The sequence below is a fragment of the Stegostoma tigrinum genome, chromosome 6 (assembly GCF_030684315.1).
Source record: "Stegostoma tigrinum isolate sSteTig4 chromosome 6, sSteTig4.hap1, whole genome shotgun sequence".
Taxonomy (NCBI): Eukaryota; Metazoa; Chordata; class Chondrichthyes; order Orectolobiformes; family Stegostomatidae; genus Stegostoma; species Stegostoma tigrinum.
The window spans coordinates 97,298,925-97,323,690 of NC_081359.1; the positions used below are offsets into that span (position 1 = coordinate 97,298,925).

The following is a 24,766-nucleotide window of genomic DNA, read 5'->3' on the forward strand; positions in this document are numbered from 1 at the left end:
TAATTCCTGGGAATAGGTTGGAATAAACATTACCAGTCAATCTGAGAGAGGAGAGGTTGAGGAGGAGCAACAAAAGGAGGAATGAACAAAAGAATAAATGAATGATGGAACTAAAGAAGGAAACAGAGAGATTTCCATTTATTTACTACTTTTATAACATTGGATCATTCCTAAGCATATCACAGCAGAATGAAAGTACTTTCATTGTGTGGTCACTGATGTAATGTAGAAAACACAGCAGTCAAATTGAGCAGAGCAAGGCCCAAAATCAGCGAGATAATAGCTACTAATCTATTTTATGGTGGCGGTTGAGGGATAAATGTTGGCCAGAACTGTATGAACAACATTGCAAATTGAAAGAATTTGTTCTGATGTGCAGAACAAAGAGAAAGACACTCACTTCTCAATTTGGAGTCAGGTTTTCATCTCTGGCTTCTCATCGCTGAGAAGATGCCTAGGTGTTTTTTATGGGACTGTGACACTGTGCGCTCACATAACAGAATTTAACTTGGGGAGTGGGAAGAAACAGAATTGAGCTGATAAACTGTTCATATCACCCAGAGAAGTATTAGGAGCCAGTTAAGGGTCCCATGGCTTGAACAGTTTCTAGCTAATCATTTTGGAAAGACTGAAAAATGAAATACTTTTCTTTTAATGGACAATGTCATGGAGGCTGTATATCATAACCAAAGGAGAATCAGTAAACTAAAAATTAGAACTCACCTGTATGGGTAGGAATGAAAATAAATACATATTCACACAAAAAGTCGTGGAACTTCGAAATTAGATCCCTCAAAAACGGTGGATTCTGGGTCAATTGAAATTTTCAAGCCAGATCAATCATCCCACTACTGGGAGAAGACCAAACCCATTCCTATAGGCTCCTGCCACAAATTTAAGACTGCATTTTTCCCATGGCTAACCCATAATGGAATAGTGTATGTTAGATGGGCTTCAGATTGGTTTCACAGGTCAGTGCAACATCGAGGGCCGAAGGGCCTGTACTGCGCTGCAATGTTCTATGCCGCTCTCTCAGACTGAGCCAAACTGTCCGCAACTCAGCATGTTTGATAAATATCTTCTCCTTAACAAAAGCTACTTACTTCCATTTCCATTGTATTGACTGTTTTTCCCTTGTCTCAGCCAATCTGCTGGAAACATTCATCCAAACTTTGCAGCATTTCTAGACTTAACAAGCGTAATGCTGTCCCAACACACTGCTCTACACCCATCTTAAAAAGTCCAACCCATGCAAAACCTGCTGCCTGCATCTTCACACCCATAAAGTCCCAGTTAGACACAATCCAAACTTTGTTCATCCGCATTTGGTCCCCATCAACCAAATGTTAAATTTTAAAATTTCACCTTAACATTTAAATCCATCCATGTCCTTATCCTTCCTAAGTCTCAAGATCGAAGGCCTAGCACATATCAACATTCTGGTTCCTTATGCATCCCTTGCTATTTGGAACATGCTGACTCCTGTCAGGTTTCACATTTCAACCCTGCCTCCCAGCTCCTCGTTGTTCCTTTAAGAGTTTCCTTGAAATCCAGCTTTTTGGCCACTAGGGGTTAGTTTTATTAATCTTTCCTTCAGCTTGATGTCCAACGTTTTAATTTAGAGCCAGCTACATTGAAATGAGCTCTGTAAATGTAACTTTCTTCTCCTGTGAACAAGAATACTGATTCACCTGCTGCTAATAATCATTGCTGTTTGTTTTGTACAGACTTAATACAAAGAAGTTTAAGATTGTTAAAATTAACCTGAAGATTTAAAAATATCTGAGTCCTCCTATGCAGACAAATATTTTTCTCTCAGGTCTTTAGGAAATGATGCAGGCTAAATGTGAGAAACACTGAAGATATTTACTTACCAAGTATAAACAGATCCAGATTTAGTTAGAGCCACTGAAAATTGTGATCCACATTCCACTTTAACCACACCAAGTCCAGTTAGGGAATCAATCTATTTGCAGAAAATATTGAACAACATCAGTAGAGGCAATCCTAAAAGTTGCCACTGTTGTTAAAACTCCACCTAAATGGTCTTAATCAATTATAAATATAATGAAAGCTTGAATTTAAAAGAAATACCATGTTTTAGTATTAAAGCAGCTGCTGAGCCGAGAGCAAATAGCAAAGATATTCCAAATCTAATGCAGAGTGCAAAAGAAAATGAATCTTCAGTTTGCGGAGAATGAGATTTTCATTGTGACAGGGTCTCTAGAGCTCTCTGCAATTATGTTTACTGTGCTTTTATTTGCTGTAAATGGTTGGATTAAATAACCAAAAACTCAACTGAGCAAAATTCTAGATTAGCATGAGTGTATTTTTTAAGATAGATTAAGGAAACAACTATGAAGAAGTCAAACCTGAAAGATAAGGCAGATGAGGTAAAATAAATTTTAATTAATTATTAAATTGAGGTATTAGAACTGCAGCAATGGCCAGATCAAGACATAGACTAGTGATAGATGCAGTAATCACGATATGGGACATATGGAATTTACAAAGTTCCTAGAAATGAGCGTCAGAAAGTTGCAATTTTTCAGCCGTGGGACACAGAGCATGAGAATTAACGTTGCCAAATGCAGCCAGTTAAGTGAAAGGAAATGTGCCTGCAAGACTGCTCGGACGGTGTTCATCCTGCAGTATAAGACAAATGGGTCACAATACACAGGGGTGGGGAGAAGGAAATGAAACTGCATGTGCATTTGTCCAAGATAGACAGTTCTTAATACACATAACGGAGGACAGAGGTGGTGACACAAGTTGAGAAAGAAAGGTACCATGACACAAAGAGTGTGCCATGACAAACGTCAAGGAGATATATTGTAAGTGGTTTTGCTGAAATTGTAAGTGTTAGACTCTACACCAAGGTGAAAAACTTCAACTGTAGCAATCTCAGCAACACTGAACTCCACAATTTGAGAGGAACACACAAATGGGGAGGGGGGGAGGAGGGGGAGGAGGGGGAGGAGGAGGGGGAGGACACTATTCAGCCTCTTGAGCTTGCTTCAATATTTAACAAGACCACGCTTGACCTAACTGCAACCTCAAATCCACATTCCTGCCTACTGCCAATTATCTTTTATACCCACATGCTTACCAAGTGGATTACAAAAGTCAACTCATGGGTGGGATAACACGCGGAAGATGGTGATGGTGCCCATCATGGTCCTCAGAGTGCATGGGGTAGCAACAGCGGTTCTACTCTTCCTAACTTTATACGAACATTTAAAAACAATATTTCACTAATATTGCGAGGCAGCATTCATGTCAGGAAAGCTTAGATGTCTCCACTAAGAACAAAAACCTTTGAAGGTGAATTTCAATTTCCCAAAATCAACTGGGCTGGAGTTGGGTCAGACGTTAAAATTTTAAACTTCACAAGAGCAGGACAATGGGCGAGATTAATGAGGTTCAAAGTCTCACCAGGCATTAGGAAACTTGGGATCTGAAAGGAGAAGACAGCTTTGGGAAAATAATAAACATATTTACAACATTTCGTCTGGGCAAAAATGAACAAGTGATTCCTTCAGTCTCCCTATTCTTACCAGCAGACCACATCTGTCAAAAATTCCAGGGTAAAGGGCAATTGGATCTGCCTCTCTCTACTGTTCATCTTCAATCATATCTTGCCATTTTTACACCTAGGATATCAGGGTTAAGTCTGTGTAAAATAGATTTCTCGCCTGTAATATCAGCTTCATGTGAATTTAACTGCATCGAACTCTCAATACCTTCATTGGAACTTTACAGCCATCACTGCCACCTCTTCCAAGTTTTCCATAATCTCCATCTCCCCAGGACCAGACAATATCATCATCAGTCAAACAAAGAGTTTGTGCATCTCCACTTCCGCATGCAACATCTATGACTCTGTACCCCTGCAGTGCTTCCACCTGAGAAAGGAACACAAATTTGCATTCAGAAAGATAATAACAGCGCACAGGACCATTCTCACTGGAGGCCAGAATGCAATATAACTCAGCTAATTAAATTCAATCTAATACTGCTAATTACTGCTTTCGTTGTCAGGATAAAAATAAAAGGCTGATGGTTCTTCTTGGAGTCTACCAATCGATAATACATGCAAAACATATCTGCCTGGTACCCAAATGGTCAATCAGCTCCATATACAAATAGGTGTTTTTACTTTACATCAGCAACGTGAGAAATGCAAAAACAATATCATGTGTATCAAGCAGTATTAGAATGGACAGCTAGTTTATTCAACGAGTGCAGATAGAACGTGCTGTTTGGCCTCTTTCTATGCCATAACTGTTACATGATACTATAAAAGTTTACAGCAAATCAGGAATAATAATTTCCATCAATGTTTGGGGCTTTTTCAAATCAATACTTCACCAGTACTCACCAATTTTGGTTTCAGCTGATCTTCACTGTCCCCATGTCCCAGTCTTCCATACCTGCCTTTTCCCCAAGTGTAAAGCTCTCCTGCTGCAGTGATGCAAGCACTATGTGCTCCTCCTGCAGCAACATCAATCACTTCGATACCACGCAGCGATTCGACAACACGAGGTCGGTCACAGGGGCTGTAAGGGCCAAAAGTCAAACATAATACACAACTTTTTGTACTTGGAATATTAAAATGGTCACTTTGTAACACTTCCTCCAAACACAAGGTCAAACACTTCAAAAGCTTGAGTCACTACCAGTCAGTCAAAACCTGAACTATGAGCCGGAGTAATGCAATGAAGCATATCACAGATGCAGGGTGTTACGTTTTGTCATGAAGTATCAACATGATTTAGAACCCTCTTCACTGTATCCAATGTATGAGATGCTGTGTGGTTGGCCAAGGGGAGTTATGATTCCGATTGACTGAGCTGATCATGGTTTCTCACCTGGCTGACTCAAGGTGTTGTGGCTCAGTAGGTAGCACTATGGCGTCAAAGACAAAAGTTCTGGATTGAAGTCTCACTGCAGGACTTGTTGGCCATGGAAGTGGTCCTAATGGCACAGTTCAAGCATGTTGATAATCAGCTTGCTAAACCTTCCAACAGCTCCCCAAAAGGGGAGAAGCAGAAGAGATGACAGTGAAACAAACAAACCCAGATAACTGGAATTTGCATGGCATTAGCTAGCTTGGAAGAGAAGTGGGAAATCACATCAAAGAAAAATAAAATACTGCAGATCGGAGATAAAACACGTTCACAAAACTCAGAAGGTCTCACACATTTGTGAAGTGGATGCACTAACGGTTGTAAAGGGAGATGGATGCACAATCGGGAGCTAGACACAGGAGGGGGTTAAGGTTGGCCTACCTGCAAAAATGGAGAATGGAGATTGAGAAATCAAAGATGATGAACGGGGAAGAAACAGATGAACCAAATGATGGAGAGAAGATTGGCAACTGGAATCATTCTTATTAGTTCCAATTCTGGATGCGGACAGGAAGCAGCACGAACAGTCTTCATGTACTTAAGAGACATGACATACACAACCACTGCCCAATGATCCACAAAGGAACATACACAATTAGGCTGCACGTGGCTACTCGTAGCAACAACTTCCATTTGAAGGAAGTGGGACAAGTTAAAGGAGACATTGTTTGTGAGAACACAGCTCAGCAGGTGAGGTTGGCGCTGGATGGGATCTATTCAGGCCTCCCTTCAGATGCTAGTGAAATTTATCACCGTATTTTTGTCTCAAATTTCATCTATCACGTAGCTATCCATTTCAACAGCTGTTGACGTAGACTTGAAACCCATGTCCTCTCTAGGGAGCTGTTGGAAGGATTAGCAGGCTGATTATCAACTGTTCACCACACTGTTACATGGATAATATGAAATTTATCTTGAAATTACAGCCTGTACCTACATCAAATCTAAGCCAATGTGCATCGAAAATAGTATTTTCCATAGCTAAATCGCTGGAAGTCCAGTGTACCTCCTACCAGGCCACAAGTAGCTTCGCATATTATGTAATATATATGCTTCCATTTTGCTTATAGATATTACATATGGTATTTTATCAAAGATTTTTTTAAAGTCCATGCATAAACCAATTACACTGCCATTGTTCGTTCTTGTTGTTGCATTCATAAAACAGTAAATTTGGAATTAACATTCTACTGGCACTTAAATGAGAGAGATCCAGAAAGTCATTCGTGCAGTGCTGTTTCTGGTGACACTACATAGATCTACATCGATTCATCAGGACAGGCGCAAATGCAAATCTTAACCAATGTTGTTTTCTTCACTCATATGTCATAGGATAGACATCACAAAAACAAGCCACTTGGCTCGAAGTTTCACTAAAGCTAACTAAAATAAGCCTACCATTGTAACCATCTACTCACTTAATTCTCATGTGCTGTCTAGCTTCCCTTTAAATGTCTCTAATAATATTCTTTTCAATGGCTCCCTGTGAAGTGAGTTCCACATTCTTGTGTCCTTTGGGTAAAGAAGCATTTTTCTGAATTGTGCTTTGGATTTCTTCGCAAATATTTCATAGGGATGCCTCTATTTATGCCTTTCCCCAACCAAAAAAAATTCTCTCTGCATCTGCTTTATCAAATCTTTTTGTACTTTTAGAGGGCCGTTAGGTTAGGCCTCAGACTTGTGTTCAAGAGAAAGAAGAAAAAAAAATCAAATTTCCTGATACGTGTATCCATGTGCTTCCTGCATCATCTTTGCAAGTGATCCACACCCTCACCAGTATCAATGAAGACTGAAGAAAGAAGGAACTCGACTAAAATATCCAGAAAGTTCTCTCACCTCCTATTGCCATGACCCAGCTTGCCATCTTCTGCCTCTCCCCAGGAGTAGACTTCACCTTCAGATGACAAAGCAAGGCAATGCTTGCCTCCTGAATTTACTGCCACCTTCTTTACAAAAACATGTTGAATGGATTCCAGCAAAGTAGGGGTTGATACAGACTCTGTTCCTCCAATCCCCAGTCTTCCCCCAGCTCCATATCCAGTAGCGTACAACTAACATAATAGAACGAGAACCAAAAATTAATGCAATGCAGCTTTATTGTCTTACAGCCACATACTCTTCTCTGATCAATTAAAGACTCTGAAATAGTTCAACCAATACCACTTAGCTACTAAAAGACCAAGACACAGTTTCTAACTCTCATTTGACCATTTTGATAAACTACATTACTGTTCTTCAATAAATGACTTATAGCATGCATAACTGTTCAAAATAGGGAAGCATTAACTGAGAGTATTAAGAAAGGATATGTGAACATTCACCTTTCCATCTGCTGTTACCGCAAACAATGTCTGTTCTCCACCAATCAGCTGCACAGGTCTTAAGGTTGCTAATGCCTCACATGGTGTTGGAACTTTAACTTTTGCACCTTCTATACCCCCCAGTTGTCCTCTATGGTTGTGGCCCCAGCCATAAATGGTTCCACTTCCACCAGCAGAAAGGGTCCAATCATCAGACCGTCTGTTAAAAGAAAAATACATTTGAGGCACATACACATCCTTCTACCAACTGTTTTGCTTTACTCTGCTCTCAGTCAAAAAAATTGAAGAACCAAAGCTTATCTCAACTATCAGTTCAACAATATCTCAATGAAAACTGTCAATGATTGGAATTTTTGGTGTCCAGAAACAATTGGCACTATACCTCTTGTGTTCACCTTTATACAGTTATTTGATGATTTCATTGATTGCAACATTAGATCAACTGTTTTTCTCCTGCACAATAAGGGAATGTTACCACAGGACTCCCGCTAATTCAGCTGCTAATGTTTGTATGAAACCACAGGGTCCCAGAGTTATTATGGCACAGGAGATCGCTCTGCCCTTCGTCTCTGTGCAAGCTCTCCATTGATGCAATTTACATACCACCATTCCCCAATCCTCTTCCCATAGACCTTCATGTTCTTCTTTCTCATCAATTGCCTTTTGAATGAAACAATTAAATCTGCTTCTGCCATACTCTCAAACAGCATATTTCAGGTCATGACCATCGCTGTGTGAAATGCATCTCCTCAGTTCTCTTTTGCTTCTTTTGACTGATATTACCTGGAGCTTGTGCTCTCTCAATACCAATATTCTGCTCTTGGGAACAACTTCTCCCTGTCTGCTCTGCCCAGTCCCCTCATGATCTTGAATACCTCCATCGCATCTCCTCTTACTTCTCCAAAAGAACCAGATCTAACTTCTCTATCTGTACACATGAAGTTTCTCAACATGGGATGATTCTTATAAATCTCTTCTGCAATTTCTCTCCTGACTTCAAATCCTTCCTACAGTGTAGAGTCAAGAATGGGGCACAGTATTCCAGTTGAGAACAAAACAGTGTTTGCTACAAGTTTATCACGACTTCTTGACTTTTATTCTCTACATCCTCACTAATACAGTTGAATGCTGTATGAACCATGCTCCTTATTCATCATGTTACTTTCAATGACTAATGCAAATATATACCAGTGTCCCTCTGTTTTTGTACTCATTTCAGAATTGTGGCCTTTATTTTGCATTGTTTCTCCACACTCTCCTTGTCAAAATGACTCACTTCATACTTCTACAAATGTACAAATTAGGCGCATACATCAACCATTTGGCCCTTTAATTCTTCTGCCATTTAAAAGCATCATGGTTGGTGTGCGCACGCTCGGAATCTTTAATGTTCTGGACAAGGTGGTGATGATCTGCATTCTTAAACCACTACAATACTTGAGATGCACTGTTAGGAAGGAAGTCTCAGGGTTCTGACCCACCGAGAATGAAGGAACAACAATACACTAAAGGCAGGATATTGTGCACCTTGGAGGGAGAAACACCTTCTGGAAATCCACGTGCATTACATCAATGGCATTGCCCTCATCAAAAGATTCTAGTAAGTTAAACACTATTTCCTTTCATGAATTGATTCGTTACTTTCTTCAATTAACCTGCATTTTCTCAACGGGGAAAGGCATCAGAAATCTGAAACACAAAGGGACTTAAGGTGTCCTAGTCCAGGATTCTCTTAAGGTTAACATACAGGCTCAGTTGGTAGTCAAAGACAAATGCAATATTAGCATTCATTTCAAGAGGGCTGGAATACAAGAGTGTTGTATAGCCTCATCAGTGACATACTGATGAGGCTATACAACACCCTTGTCAGATCACATTTGGAATATTGTGAGCAATTTTAGGCCCTGTATCTAAGTGAGAATGTGTTGGCACTGGAGGCACTCCAGATGGAGGTTCACAAGAATAACCCTGGGAGTGAAGGGCTCGTCATATGATGGGCAATTGAGGGCTCTGGGTCTGTACCCGATTGCATTTAGAAGGGTGGCGGTGGTGGTGGGTAATCTCGTTGAAGTTTTCAGAATACTGAGGGGCCTGGAAAGAGATTACGTGAAGGTGATGTTTCCACTTGTTGGAGAAATTAGACACAGCCTCAGATTGAAAGGCCGACTCTTTAGATGAGGAGGAATTTGTTCAGCCAGAAGAATAATCATCTATGGAACTCATTGCTGCAGAAAGCTGTGGAAGCCATGTCATTGACTGTCTTTAAGACAGAGGCAGGTACTTCTTGATTAGTAGGGAGATTTAATCAAAAGTTACAGGGTGAAGGCAGAAAAATGGGCCTGAGAAACATATCAGCCATGATCGAATGGTGGAGTAGGCTCAATGAATCTTATGGTTATTATCAGGTCTTTCATTTGGCATAAAGCAGGGGAAAAAGGGCAGAGGGGAACAAGACAGTAATCTATGTTGTCATTGATAGATTCCATTGACTGGCGTAGGGAAGCATCATAAACAAAATTCCTTGAAAATTTTTACATATGGCATTTATTCAGAGACAAAATAAAGTCACAACAACATAGTAACTGAATATTCTCTACAGGCAATTTAAAATGACACTATTGGTTTTGCACCTGTTAATCCACTGAACAAGTTGTTCATCTTGTTCTCTTCTAAAAATGTCATGGTTCTCATGAAGCACATCCATATTTTCATTCTCAATCATTAATTCACGGATTTTTTTTGCCACCTGTGCCAGAAACAAAACAAATTATGAGAAGCTGAAACCATTATTGAAACCATTCCAATTTGGTGTTTCAGGTGATGGATAACCAAACAGCTTGAAACTGCAACTTTTAGAAGTATTCACAGGAACATAAGAATTGAGCCCATCGAGCCTGCTCTGCTGTTTAATATGATTAGATTTGATGGCATACCTCAATGCTGTTTACCCAGCCCATGGTCATAAGCATGAATGCCATTAGTACTCAGAAAACTATTACTCTCCACTTTAAATATACTTAAAGACTGAGCTGCCATCACCATCTGTGATAGAGAATTCCAAAGATTCATTACATTCAGAGTAAAAAGAAATTCTCATCTCATTCCTAAATGGCATATTCTTCATATTTAAATTGATGCTCCTAGCTGTACGCTCCTCAACCAGAGAAACTCTTACCTGCATTTACCCGGTCCATCTCATTAAGAACTTTTGTTTTTAAAGCTTCAATGAGATCACCTCTCATGCTTTGCAACTCTGGAGCAGACAGACCCAGTTTCCCCGGTCTCTGCTGAACCTTTGTTAAACTCCCTTTACAGTAATAATACATTTCCTGAGGTAAGAGAACAAAATCGTACTCAGTACTCCAGGTGCATCTTAACCAAACTCTTGTGCAAATGAGGCCATTCTGAAGTACTATCCCTGTATACAAATCCTCATGAAAAAAGCTAATATTCCATCAGCCTTCTGAGCAACTTGCTGCAGCTGCATATTAGTCTTCAGTGACTTATTGACAAGGACATGCAAGTTCCTTGGCTCATCTGTTTTTTCACACCTTTGATTATTTACAAAGTATTAGAACAAAGAACATAGAAAAGTACAGCACAGTACAGGCCCTTCAGCCCACGATGTTGTGCCGTGGAATAATCCTAATCCAAAAATAATATAACCTAAATGACATTCCCCTCAATTCACTGCTGTCCATGTGCATGTCCAGCAGTCGCTTAAATGTCACTAATAACTCTGCTTCCACGACTACCGCTGGCAAACTATTCCATGCGCTCACAACTTTCTGGGTGAAGAGCCTCCCTCTGATGTTTCCTCTATATCTTCCTCCTAACACCTTAAAACTATGACCCCTCGTGGCAGTCAATCCTGCCCTGGGGAAAGTCTCTGGCTATCGACTCTATCAATGCCTCTCATTACCTTGTACACCTCGATCAGGTCACCTCTCTTCCTCCTTCTCTCCAGAGAGAAAAGTCCGAGCTCAGTCAACCTCTCCTCGTAAGACAAGCCCTCCAGTCCAGGCAGCATCCTGGCAAACCTCCTCCGCACCCTCCCCAAAGCCCCCACATCTTTCCTATAATAGGGCGACCAGAACTGGACACAACACTCCAAGTGTGGTCTCACCATGGTTTTGTAGAGCTGCAGAATAACCTCGTGGCTCCTAAACTCAATCCCCCTGTTAATGAAAGCCAAAACACCATCTTCCGTCACGAGCACAACACTTGCTTCAGAAGTCTAGTGTCAGGCTCATGAAAAATATGTCCCATTGAGCAGAGCTGGCCTTTGAGTGGTAATGTCACTAGGCTAGTAATTCAGAACCGCAGGCTAATATTCTACCTAAATTTTTTTGTATATTACACAGTTACCAGCAATGCAAAAGGTTAATTAGCCAAATAATGAGAATTTAAAAACTAAGCTCGATAAACATGTTTGTATTTTGCTAAGTGGAATAATAGGTTCAGGGTGAAGATTCCTGACCTTTCATCAATGACAAACATTGACAAATCCACTAAGGACTATGAATGTAATGGTCTAGAAATATTGTAGCAGTTTTTAAAAGTGTATCCATGAATGGGAGCATAACTGGTTAGGCCAGCACTTATGGTCCATCCTGAATTGAACCAATCACATTGCTGTGGGACTGGAGTTACATGCAGGCCAGACCAGATAAGGATGGCAGATTTTCTTCCCTAAAAGACATCTATGAACCAGCTAATAAAATGTGAGGCTGGATGAACACAGCAGGCCAAGCAGCATCTCAGGAGCACAAAAGCTGACGTTTCGGGCCTAGACCCTTCATCAGAGAGGGGGATGGGGGGAGGGAACTGGAATAAATAGGGAGAGAGGGGGAGGCGGACCGAAGATGGAGAGTAAAGAAGATAGGTGGAGAGAGTGTAGGTGGGGAGGTAGGGAGGGGATAGGTCAATCCAGGGAAGACGGACAGGTCAAGGAGGTGGGATGAGGTTAGTAGGTAGCTGGGGGTGCGGCTTGGGGTGGGAGGAAGGGATGGGTGAGAGGAAGAACCGGTTAGGGAGGCAGAGACAGGTTGGACTGGTTTTGGGATGCAGTGGGTGGGGGGGAAGAGCTGGGCTGGTTGTGTGGTGCAGTGGGGGGAGGGGATGAACTGGGCTGGTTTGGGGATGCAGTGGGGGAAGGGGAGATTTTGAAACTGGTGAAGTCCACATTGATACCATATGGCTGCAGGGTTCCCAGGCGGAATATGAGTTGCTGTTCCTGCAACCTTCGGGTGGCATCATTGTGGCAGTGCAGGAGGCCCATGATGGACATGTCATCAAGAGAATGGGAGGGGGAGTGGAAATGGTTTGCGACTGGGAGGTGCAGTTGTTTGTTACGAACTGAGCGGAGGTGTTCTGCAAAGCGGTCCCCAAGCCTCCGCTTGGTTTCCCCAATGTAGAGGAAGCCGCACCGGGTACAGTGGATGCAGTATACCACATTGGCAGATGTGCAGGTGAACCTCTGCTTAATGTGGAATGTCATCTTGGGGCCTGGGATGGGGGTGAGGGAGGAGGTGTGGGGACAAGTGTAGCATTTCCTGCGGTTGCAGGGGAAGGTGCCGGGTATGGTGGGGTTGGAGGGCAGTGTGGAGCGAACAAGGGAGTCACGGAGAGAGTCGTCTCTCCGGAAAGCAGACAGGGGAGGGGATGGAAAAATGTCTTGGGTGGTGGGGTCGGATTGTAAATGGCGGAAGTGTCGGAGGATAATGCGTTGTATCCGGAGGTTGGTAGGGTGGTGTGTGAGAACGAGGGGGATCCTCTTGGGGCGGTTGTGGCGGGGGCGGGGTGTGAGGGATGTGTCGCGGGAGATGCGGGAGACGCGGTCAAGGGCGTTCTCAATCACCGTGGGGGGAAAGTTGCGGTCCTTAAAGAACCTGGATTGACCTATCCCCTCCCTACCTCCCCACCTACACTCTCTCCACCTATCTTCTTTACTCTCCATCTTCGGTCCGCCTCCCCCTCTCTCCCTATTTATTCCAGTTCCCTCCCCCCATCCCCCTCTCTGATGAAGGGTCTAGGCCCGAAACGTCAGCTTTTGTGCTCCTGAGATGCTGCTTGGCCTGCTGTGTTCATCCAGCCTCACATTTTATTATCTTGGAATCTCCAGCATCTGCAGTTCCCATTATCTATGAACCAGCTCAATCTTTATAGCAATAAACAGTTGTTACGCATCATTAGACTGGCTTTTTAGGGAATTCAAACTTCACAATTGTGGGATCAAATCTACATCCCTGGAACATCAGCCTGGGGTTCTGGATTACTAGTATAGTTAATTTAAGACTATAGCACTGTCTCCCCTTTGACAATTATGGCTCATGAATAGAATTAACAAACTTATTCAAAGAAGTATACATAAAAGTTGTCTGCAAAAGACAAATTCTATCCTTATAGCAAATCTGCATGGGTAGGATTTGGTTACAGATGTGGGCAGGGTCAGCAGGAAACCAGCATTGCTTCAGAGGAAAAGTGAAATTGAAATTAAATGCCTGATAGATTATGGAGAGGGTTAGGTGAATAGAGGCCAGGGCAATGGGGTTGACTTGCAGCAGTCACCCTTCTCTCAATGCTGGACAGCCCCAGCATAACACAAACAGGAAAGTCATGTCATTGAATTCATCTCTGAGGTATCAAAGATGTGAGAGCTGACGGTCAAATGGCTGTATGGGAGAGCGCTGCATGGCTTTCCCATAGTGAAGTCAGCCTGGCATCCACGTTTTTCGCCACAGCAGGCTTCATTAAATCCATCTCCATACGAACTCAAAGAAAGAAAGAATCAGCTACTAATTGCAGCACTGACATATAAAATATGTTAAGACAAATCTTGCATAAATTTCCACAAGTACCTTTCTTGATCACTGAATTTGGATGGATCAATTACTTTCCGTATTTGCAGTCACATTCTTGAATAAAGGAATGACAACTGTTTATTACAATGAATAATGTTAAGTAAATGGCTAAGGTAGATTGCACCGAGACAGAAATGGGTAACCATATTTCAGACCAAGGCGTAAAGGCAGTTCACCCAGAGTGTTTCAGGTATCAAGTTAATTTGCAAGAGCAAACAGTGTATAGACAGTCAACATTATAAAGTATTCCAAATCTTAGAGGTGGCTATGGCACTCTGTTTCAGAGTGTTAGCTAACAACAGACAAGCCTTGGGTTTATTGAAGTATTCTTAATATTTATTACCTCCTCAGGAAACTGCCGTGGCAATGACGTTCTCTTATCCAGAGCCACAGCAACTCTCAAGGCCATGCAGTATCGTCTAAACCAAGCCCACTTGTGTGTTTCAGCACAGCAAGGTAGAGTATCAAGCTCTAAATCGCATGCCAGAGCAACTAAAACCTGCAAAAAAACAAAAGTACCACTTAATATTTCATTACATTTTATCTTTATACAAAGATGGAAACAACAATATCATGACCTTGATGTCTATGAAAGTCTGCTTTGTGACAAATTGCCTGCTGCATTTCCTCCAGTAAATAGAGACTACAGTTCAATAATAACTAATAGGCTATAAAGCACTTTTACATAACTAAAAGTTGAAGAGTGCTTTGCAACTACAAGTTCACTCTTTCTTCCCTCTTTCTAATTTGGTCTTAATAGTGGTTTTCCAAGGGAGTTATTACATCCACAGCATTTAACGTTATTTTTCAGCTGTTGATTAAAAAATGCTTATTAGCAGCTAACATTCTTCAGATTACTGTCCAATGCAGATAAAAAACAAATTTTGCATAACGTGTGTAAATACTGCATTACTGGAAAATTGGAGTGTGAACATCAATTTAAACCATTTCTACAAAGCCATCAAAATCTCAAGTGAAGGCATTAAGGTAGCACCTTGTTGAGCATTAAGCAAACAATGACTTCCAGCTACTTCACCAGAAGGCAGTAAGGAGAAGTGACTGAGGAAGATTCTGGGAGAAGTTGGCTCACTCACCACAACTGAGTAGGGGATCACGAAGGCCCTGTGCTCAACAGAAAGAAGAGCATTCAACCATAGGACCATTTTGGGAGTGGACATTTTGTAGAGGTGCCGTGAAGATGAAGTGTTGCTGGTGAGGTCAAAGTGTGGTGAGCATCGGACTTTGCTGAGGAGGACATTAAGCCAAGGTGATTTAAATCACTAGTTATTAGAGGGGCAGTAATGGCAGTTAGTGAAGTGGTATGCTCCTCCTCTGAGGTATGGGAGATGAAGAAGTCATCAAACATCCCTGACAACTACGTCCACAGCAAGTGTGTCTGACCGCATCTCCTCTCAGACAGCACGGACCCACAAGAGTAGCAGCTAGACACACCCAGGAGCATGTAGGAAGCTGAAAATGTCTAAAAGGGAGTTTCAGAGACTTATTAAAATTCATTTATGGAATGAGGGCATCGTTTGCTAGGCCATCATTTATTGCCCAGTCCGAATTGCCCATGAGACAACAAAGCCCACTTATAAGAACTAAAACTGACTCACCACAATCTTCAGTTTGCATTTAAAAAACAATGCATGCAACACTTGGAATAGCAACCTGATTCTACCAAAATTATGTTTTATCTAAAATCAAAGGGCAGGTATATCATTCCACAAGTTCAAGCTGATGATAATGGACAACAATAGGAAAGCTAAAGTTCAATTATTGCAACGCCAAGTACATGCTGAGATCAGCTGACTCCACATAGGCCAACAGTCAAATTCAAAGACTTTCTAGAAATTAAATAAAGAACGGCAAATGCTGAAGAATAGAACCAGAAATTTATGGATAAACTCAGCAGGCTGGCAGCATCTGGGGACAGAAAGCAGAGTTAACATTTTGAGTGCAGTGACCCTTCAGAACTTTTGCTGGCAGACCTGCTAAGTTTTTTGTTTTAAAGACCTTCTACTTTTACCTTTATCACTAAGTGAGCTCGTGTCTGAAAAGATTCGTAAAACATTTATTTTTACAATCTCCAATCTAAATACTTACATCAAGACAAAATTATTACCTTAAAGAATGGGCTGTGAAGGAGCTGTTTTCCCCCTCTTACTATGGGATCTTCATATTCATACTGACGCTGCAAAGCCTCTGGAAGACCTTTGACTAATGCAGCTAAAGCAGTCCCAGTAAAGCTCTGAAAGAAAAAAAGCTGTCCAAAGTGAGCATATAATGCCGCTTCTTGAAAAAAATACCTAGCAATGAGCAAATAATAGACATGTTTAAATAGGTTGTTGCCATACCAAAGATCGCGACTCTCCATCACTGTCGCCAAGAAGCCTATTGATATTTATGGTCTGACCAAACTCTGTGGTCAGGAGTTTGCGCAGTCTCTGCAAGGCCCACATTCTGTGACTAGCAGCTTTTATATAAAGGAAACAAAATCATTAATGCATCAGTCACAATACTGGATGAAGAATGAAAAGTTTCTTTATCGCTTCATCTTTTAATACTCACCGAGTGCACTTAGCTGAGCGCAAGCTGCCAAAGAAGCAGCTAAACGGGGCACAATACTTCTGTTTGATGCAAAGCTCAATCGGAAATCCAGCAGGCAGGTAACTAAATCCATTGAAGGACATGACAAAATGCACCGATCTGACAGAAGATCTTTAGGCCCTGGTTCAAATATTTTAAAAGTTGGTAGAATGACCACAGCAAAACAAAATTCAAAGTACTTGGCAAACTGAAACCAAAGATGCCTTTTAAGAAAGATTTGATATTACAAACATGCATTACTGTTCCTTTATTAAACAAGTCCATATTATTAAATTTGAACCACAGATCAATAGCACTCATGGAGTGATGTAAAAGTCTGAGTCTTATGAATCCCCCCTAAAGATTTTGATCTTAACTATGACATTAAGTGCTAAGGGATCCCAAAATAGGAGGTGGAGATGGTGACTTAGTTATCTTACAAAAATGGAGTGTTTTTGAGAACTATTCCGATTTTGTTTGGACCAGGAGTGCATTTTTTAATTACTTTAAGAATGGACAGTGCTGAATCATTAAAAAGACATGCAAACCACGACAGCAGCCGCTAACAGTTCTTCAGAACTCTAAACAATACAAAAGTCCTCTGGCACAGAGAACAAAATAGGCATGACAGCAAAATAGACTACACAGTATTAACAAGGCTTTTAAGGGCTTCTGAGAGATTCCCCACTTTTTCCATGGAATGTGGGCATCAGTGGCATGGCTAACATTTGTTGCCCATCCCTAATTGCCCTTCAACTGAATGGCATACTACATCTTTCAGAGGCCAATTAAGAGTCAATCACAATCACATTACTGTGGATCTGGAGTCACATGGGATAACAAGGTGCGGAGCTGAATGAACACAGCAGGCCAAGCAGCATCAGAGGAGCAGGAAAGCTGACGTTTCAGGCCTAGACCGTTCTTCAGGAATGGGGGAGTGGAAGGGGGCTCTGAAATAAATAGGGAGGGAGGCAGGTTAAAGATGGATAGAGGAGAAGGTAGATGGAGAGGAGTCAGACAAGTCAAAGAGGCAGGGATGGAGCCAGTAAAGAGGAGTGTAGATGGGGAGGTCGGGAGGAGATAGGTCAGTCCAGGGAGGACAGACAGATCAAGGGGGCAGGATGAGGTTAGTAGGTAGGAGATGGGGGTGGGGCTTGAGGTGGGAGGTGGGAGGGGGGGTGGGGCTTGAGGTGGGAGGGGGGGGATAGGTAGAGGGGGGATAGGTGGGAGGAGGCAGGGAGGACAGGTTCGGGAGGCGGGCACGAGCTTGGCTTGTTTTAGGATGCGGGGGGGGGGGGTAGATTTTGAAGCTTGTGAAGTCCACATTGATACCATTGGGCTGCAGGGTTCCCAAGTGAAATATGAGTTGCTGTTCCTGCAACCTTCGGGTGGCATCATTGTGGCACTGCAGGAGGCCCAGGATGGACATGTTGTCTGAGGAATGGGAGGAGGAGTTGAAATGGTTCGCGACTGGGAGGTGCGGTTGGTTTGTGCGAATCGAGCGTGGGTGTTCTGCAAAGCGGTCCCCAAGCCTCCGCTTGGCTTCCCCGATGTCCAGGCGGCCAAAACGGGTACAGCGGATGCAGTATACCACATTAGCAAATGTGCAGGTGAGCATCTGCTTGATGTGGAAAGTCTTCTTGGGGCCTGGGATGGGGGTGAGGGGGGAGGTATAGGGGCAGGTGTAACATATCCTGCGGTTGTAGGGAAAAGTGCCAGGTGTGGTGGAGCTGGAGGGGAGTGTGGAGCGGATAAGGGAGTCACAGAGAAAGTGGTCCCTCTGGAAAGCAGATAAGGGTGGGGAGGGAAAAATGTCTTTAGTGATGTCAGATTGCAGATGGTGAAAGTGTCAGAGGATGATGCGTCGGATCCGGAGGTTGCTGGGGTAGCATGAGGATGAGGGGGATTCTGTTTTGGTTGTTATTGTGGGGAGGAGGTGCGAGGGATGAGTTGTGGGAAATGCAGGAAACATGGTCGAGGGCATTCTCCACCACTTGGGGAGGTGTGGGGGGGGGGGGGGTTGGAAGAGTTGCAGTCCTTGAAAAACGAGGCCATCTGAGATGTACGGGAGTGGAATGCCTCATCCTGGGAGCAGATGCGACAGAGGCGAAGGAATTGGGAATGGAGATGGCATTTTTTGCAGGAAGGTGGGTGGGAGGAGGTGTATTCTAGGTAGCTGTGGGAGTCGGTGGGCTTGAAATGGATATCGGTTTCTAGATGGTTGCCAGAGATGGAGACAGAGGTCCAGGAAGGTGAGGGAGGTGTTAGAGATAGTCCAGGTGAACTTAAGGTTGGGGTGGAAGGTGTTGGTGAAGTGTATGAACTGTTCGAGCTCCTCATGGGAGCATGAGGGGGCGCCGATACAGTCAATGTAATGGAGAAAGAGGTGGGGTCACATGGATTGTGCTTGAGATGCTATAAGCTACAGAACAAACTGGGGATGCGGGTTAGACCAGATCAAACAGAGAATTCTGCAGAGACCCAGCACACCGAGGAGCATCCGTAGAGACAGAAACAGAGATAACGTTTCAAGTTATGAAAGGAGAGTCATATTGGGCTAGAAACGCTAACGTGGTTTCTCACTCCAAACACACAACCATACTCTGCTGGGTTTCACCAGCATTCAGTTTTAGATTTCCAGCATTTGCAATATTTTGCTTTCATTTCAATAGCTCTTTCAACTAACAGAGGCATGATGGGTAAATGGCTCCTTCTATGTTGAAATCTTTCTGCATCTGAATATTTGAACCTCAAAACATATCACTGGCATTCAATTACTGTAAAAGCATTCTGTAATGTGCAATTAATAGAAAATGCGATGAAGTTTTGCTCCTGGTGTTGTTCTGTCGTCTTATAAAAATACTTGATGTAAAAATACACAAGCATGCATTACCTGCAGCAGGCATAATGGGATACACCGTAAATCGCCATCCCCAGCCATTCACAGAACCATCACTGGTAAACTTCCACTTGAGCTCATCACCAGGAATTCTCAGTTCACTAGACCAGTCAGACCACTCTCGACCTACGACAACCAATATATAATTGTATACTTAAAGGTGAAATGGGTCATAATTTGTACGACATGACAGCCAGCATCTATTCATACTGTATGATTTGCTATCTTATAATCAAAAACATTGTGGAGCCTGTGGAATTACTATTTATGTCTTAAATCTATCACACATTTTCTGTGGATATACTTTATTTTACTACATATTTACACTATATTATGACGAAGATTTTCCCTTTTCTTTCCCATTTACAAAAGGTCCTCAAGGTTTAAAGTTTGTTTGATAGAGCAGCAAAATATAACTGTTAAAGTACAAGGAAAGTGTGAAGTATTGAATGACCATTCCTGATGTTCTGACACTAGTTCAATTTTTTTGAACAAAATTTCATTAAGAGGGGAAAATCAAAATATTGGTGCTTCCTATCAACTACAATTGTTGACATGAGCAAAGACACGGGAAATAACCCACACAGATTGTAGTTTTACTTCTTAATTACGGCTCTGGAGCACACATGCATCTCACAAACTTGTTTTAAGTTTGCCACATCGTAATTTCTAAGTTACATCAGAACTTAGAATAACAGGAAGTGTTCTGACCGAAACATATAGGTTTCTTAAGGGGCTTGACAGGGTAAATGCTGAAAGGACGTTTCCTCCCATGAGTGTGTCTGGGATCGGAGGGCACAACCTCAGATTAAAGGGACACCAATTTAAGATTGAGAGAAGGAGGAATTTCTTCTCTCAGAAATTTGAGCATCTTTGCAACTCCTTATCACAGAGATCTGTGGAGGCAGAGTCCCTGTGTATTTTTAAAGCAGAGATAAGCAAGGCTGAGAGGATCAAAGGTTACTGGGAAAGGGCAGAAAAGTGGACATTGACGAATGTCAGATTAGCCATAATTGACTGAATGGTGAGCAGGTTCAAGGGGCTGAATAGACTACTCCTGTTCCTATTTTTTAATAGTCGTATTAGCCTGATGGCATCACAATAATCAAACCTGATAGAGACTACTGCATGTAACTCAGCACTAAAACAATTAATTGGTCTGTAATCTACCAAGAATGTTGTATGACGACAGGGAAATGAAAGGATCAAGAAAGGAAATGGCCATGAAAAGGCAAGGGTGAATAAAAACAGGCACTTAAACAACATGCTTTAGATACAAAAATATCCACACACACACACGTTGAATTATAGGAGGAAACGCTTTTGGTTATTTCAGCGGAGAAGAGACCTGGAAGCTTTCACTGATACCATAAACTTCTGTACACTAAATTTTGAAAGCAAAATTTTATAGCTACCATTAATTTAACAATCCAACCATCAAGATTTTTTTTAAAAATCACATTAATGTGAAAACACTTCAGATCCACAGAAGTTATTACCTGATCGAACAGACACTATCCTGTTGGCACCATCCATTATGGTTAACGGATCATGACGGCGCTCTGTGGAGCACTGCCGGTCAAACTCAACTCGAAGACCTTCAGCACCTTTGAAAAAACATGCAAAGGAAGATAGTTACCTGCCTGCACACCTTAGGCTTCCCTCTTACAGATTATTCATTCTGCCATCAAACACAGAGACCAAGAAAAAGACGTGAACTTCAAGTGAGCAGCTGAAATGGCAAGTTTTCACCTAGGGCTTCTACTGTAAGAAACAGACTAAAAGTAGCATTGACTAAACTGTCAGCAAGCAACTCGTACTTCAAACTTACAAAGAAGAACCAAGACCAATATGGCACAGCAACAGGCCCTTCTGCCTACCAAGACTGGGCCAACACATAACGTCTTTCTAAATTAGTAGCCTTTTGCCTCTACATGGTCGATATCCCTCTATTCTCTGCTAGTTCTTATGTCTGTCAAGACGCTTCTTAAACACCGCTATTGTACCATCTACCACCTCCTCTGGCAGTGCATTCCAGGCACTTACGACCCTCTGAGTAAAAAAACTTGCTCTAACATCTCCTTTAAACCTTTCCCCCCTGTACCTATGTACCTCATACATAAAACTGTGCTCCTGAGTTACTGACATTTCTACCCTGGGGAAAAAGACTCCAATTATCCATGCTTCTCTCAATTCTGTAAACTTCCATCAAGTCATCCCTCAGCCTCCAGTGAAAACAAACCAAGTTTTTCCAATCTTTCATAGCTACCATGCTCCAAATCAGGCAACATCCTGGTAAACCTTTTCTGTACCTTACACAAAGCCTCCACATCCTTCTAGTCGTGTGGTGACCAGAACTGTACGCAATATTCCAAATGTGATCTTACTAAAGTTCTATACTGCTGCAACATGACTTGCTAATTTTTATACTCTATGCCCTAATCAATAAAAGCAAACATGCCATACACATTCTTGGCCACCTTATCCACTGGGGTTGCCACTTCCAGAGAACTATGAACCTGTATGCATAAATCCCCCTGCACGGGGATTACTGAACATCGCTTTCTCCCTTTATCTTTAAGAGATCTGAAAATCCCACTCCAGAATTACATTTCACACTGCCCCTTAAGTAGGCATTTAATTATCCCTGAACCAGTGCAAAGTGAATATTAGCCCACCCAAAGGCTTATTTCTGTTCTTTTCTCAGCTTGGTAAGTTTTAACCCTAATCCAAGTTTGAGTTTCCACCCACATTCCTATACAGTGAAGCACAAAAACTTGCCACTTCTGTCTGCTTCTCCTTCTCAATGGATCCAGTAGACTGGCCTGCCCCTGAAATCCCAGGATAGCTCTCGAAGAACCTCATAATCCAATCCCTCTTGGCATCTTGTGTACCCTTCCTTTCTAAAAGTCCATCTCCATGACTACATGAATCATATCGGCCTTGTATCAAATGTATACTAATTAACATTTTTCAACTCGAACCCAACTCCATTCCACCTGAAAATTACACTAACAGTTAACAGATCATTGTTTACAAAACTTGAACCTTTTATACCCTTCTCAGACTTTGGCTACTAACAGTCTAAAATCTGTCAGGACAGACACTTTTGCCTTAAACTTGCAAACCTCTCGCAATTTATTGCTATTAAAACAATCTGAGGCCCCCTTAATCTTTAACAACCATACCATTCAGGCTTGTTTTCAGGAAGAATTCAAAACAGGTCACCTGACCTCATTCATTCCTCCAATTTTCCTAATCTAATCAAAAAATATCTGTGACTAAGCATATTGCATCCTCAACATCTGAACCAACACACTTGCGTGGGATAGATACCTGGTATTTTCACTGTCCCACTGGTAGATGTGTCATCAGTGTATGGGTGACTGCTTTCCACTATCACTGGCTGAGGAGAATGGCGCCCACTTTGAGAATCAGAGGCCACATCTTCTAACTCAGTCACACATAGTTCCAACAACATGTCAGCCACCTGCAGGGTAGAACACAAAAGAGGAACAAGTGTAGGGCATGAATGAATAATAAGCTTGCATTGACTAAGACATGTCCATCAGGGAATGAATGCTATGACAGCTTGCTTTAAATGTTAAAGGTAACAATGATCCCAATACATAATAATAATGGCTAAAACATAGTTTAAAAAATCTAACTTTAGAATACACATTCATATTTTCACAGACATAATTTAGGTAAACAATATGCAATTCTTCAAATGTTTGCCTTTTGAAGATTTAAGTTATCAAAAAGGCAAAATCAAATTAAATATTTTAATAATAAGACAAAAAAGATGCAGATTCGTGCTCATAATTACGACACTGAGGTCAGTGAGAAACTGTAACAGAAGCACAAAAATATTTGGTGTCCATTTTGCCAAAGTTCATAGATCTTACTTAAACCTGCAAATTTAGTCAATCTTCAACTGTCCTCAATTCTTCAATTGATGTAGGCAAGCGATCATTAAATGGTACCATTAGTGTCAGCCAAACATTAAGTTTTAGACATCACATATCCAATACGAATCTTTTCAAATGTGAATTTGTTAGAATGACTGTTTTAACAGCAAACTTAATACATGCCAAAGTCAGAATGAAATGAAGAATCATTCATTGTCAATTCCATCCCTCATCAGTAGAGATTACTGGATAATTCTCAATCCCTATTTCATGTTCAATGAGGCAAAAGGCCCACATACAAAATTGCCAGCAGGCAAAGTGCTGGCAGAGAGTTGTCACTTGTGAAACTGTAGCTCAATTTGTTGTTTTTGGTGATAGAAAAGGGACAAAAATCAGGCAAAAGCTACAGCAGAATTTGAGATGTAGTCCACCTCAATTCAATAATAAGAAAAATTAAGTTCTTTCTCTATTCTTCAGGTAAGGAGATTGAACAGGAGAATTAAGTTCCTTTTGTTTCCAGTACACAACAGGCTATCAAAATGCTCCTGGTAAAAGGCATATCTGGTAATTTTACTTTCCAAAGGTCGGCTTTCTTAAATCTATTACAAATTACTGCATGTTGGGCATACAAAAGCTTAACATATTTGTGACTTCAAATATTATTTTAATAAAGATATTCATCTACTAACTTTAAACAAACTAATTCTGTCATTAGAACAGCAACGTGAATTCCTAAGTTAATATCCCATCCAGCACATTCAAGGCTCATATTGGAAAGGAATCATGTGGCTTACCAGTTATTGAACTGTGACTTTGGTTTGATAGTGTGAAAACATTTGTAGTTACCTGGGGGTAGGCAGTGCCCATGGCCGAAAGCACAGCCGACAAAACATCTTTGCCCTTTTCCCCTGCACGGGTCGACACAGCCAACTTCAACAAATCAACCATTACTCGAGTGTCATCTGGTACAAGTAGACTTGTGAATTCATCTAGGTGCTGTGGCTCTGGCCCAGTTGACTTTGCCTGGTTTTCTGAATCCTTTTGTAGGAAAAGGAAAACATTATTCCAACCTTCAAATAAAAATAAAATGATTGAAAAGATATAACAGACAAAATGTTTAATGTTTATGTACTACTCCCTGTTATACATCATCCCTGCCATTTTATAAAAGCACAATTTAAAGTTTGATCGATAGGCAACAGTTTAACTGCACTCCATTGCCCTATTTAAAGCCATCACATCCTTTCCTTGACCTTTCTCCAGTAAAGGTTCA

At 41.6% G+C, this 24,766-nt stretch overlaps 1 protein-coding gene across 9 annotated transcripts in view; it reads right to left on the bottom strand.

The window, feature by feature from the left end:
• The window catches only part of herc2 (HECT and RLD domain containing E3 ubiquitin protein ligase 2), a 218,449-nt gene that overhangs the window by 34,128 nt on the left and 159,555 nt on the right, over positions 1 to 24,766 (bottom strand). For all 9 annotated transcript variants that reach the window (XM_059646786.1, XM_048532268.2, XM_048532264.2 and 6 more), the window contains 14 exons: positions 24,340 to 24,531; positions 22,919 to 23,072; positions 21,082 to 21,189; positions 19,577 to 19,708; positions 16,666 to 16,824; positions 16,452 to 16,570; positions 16,220 to 16,345; positions 14,438 to 14,593; positions 9,862 to 9,977; positions 7,232 to 7,430; positions 6,747 to 6,961; positions 4,382 to 4,559; positions 3,744 to 3,905; positions 1,875 to 1,966 (listed from right to left, as the gene is read on the bottom strand). In XM_059646786.1, the coding sequence (XP_059502769.1) occupies positions 1,875 to 1,966; positions 3,744 to 3,905; positions 4,382 to 4,559; positions 6,747 to 6,961; positions 7,232 to 7,430; positions 9,862 to 9,977; positions 14,438 to 14,593; positions 16,220 to 16,345; positions 16,452 to 16,570; positions 16,666 to 16,824; positions 19,577 to 19,708; positions 21,082 to 21,189; positions 22,919 to 23,072; positions 24,340 to 24,531 (2,108 nt within the window). The remainder of the gene's footprint in view (positions 1 to 1,874; positions 1,967 to 3,743; positions 3,906 to 4,381; positions 4,560 to 6,746; positions 6,962 to 7,231; positions 7,431 to 9,861; positions 9,978 to 14,437; positions 14,594 to 16,219; positions 16,346 to 16,451; positions 16,571 to 16,665; positions 16,825 to 19,576; positions 19,709 to 21,081; positions 21,190 to 22,918; positions 23,073 to 24,339; positions 24,532 to 24,766) is intronic.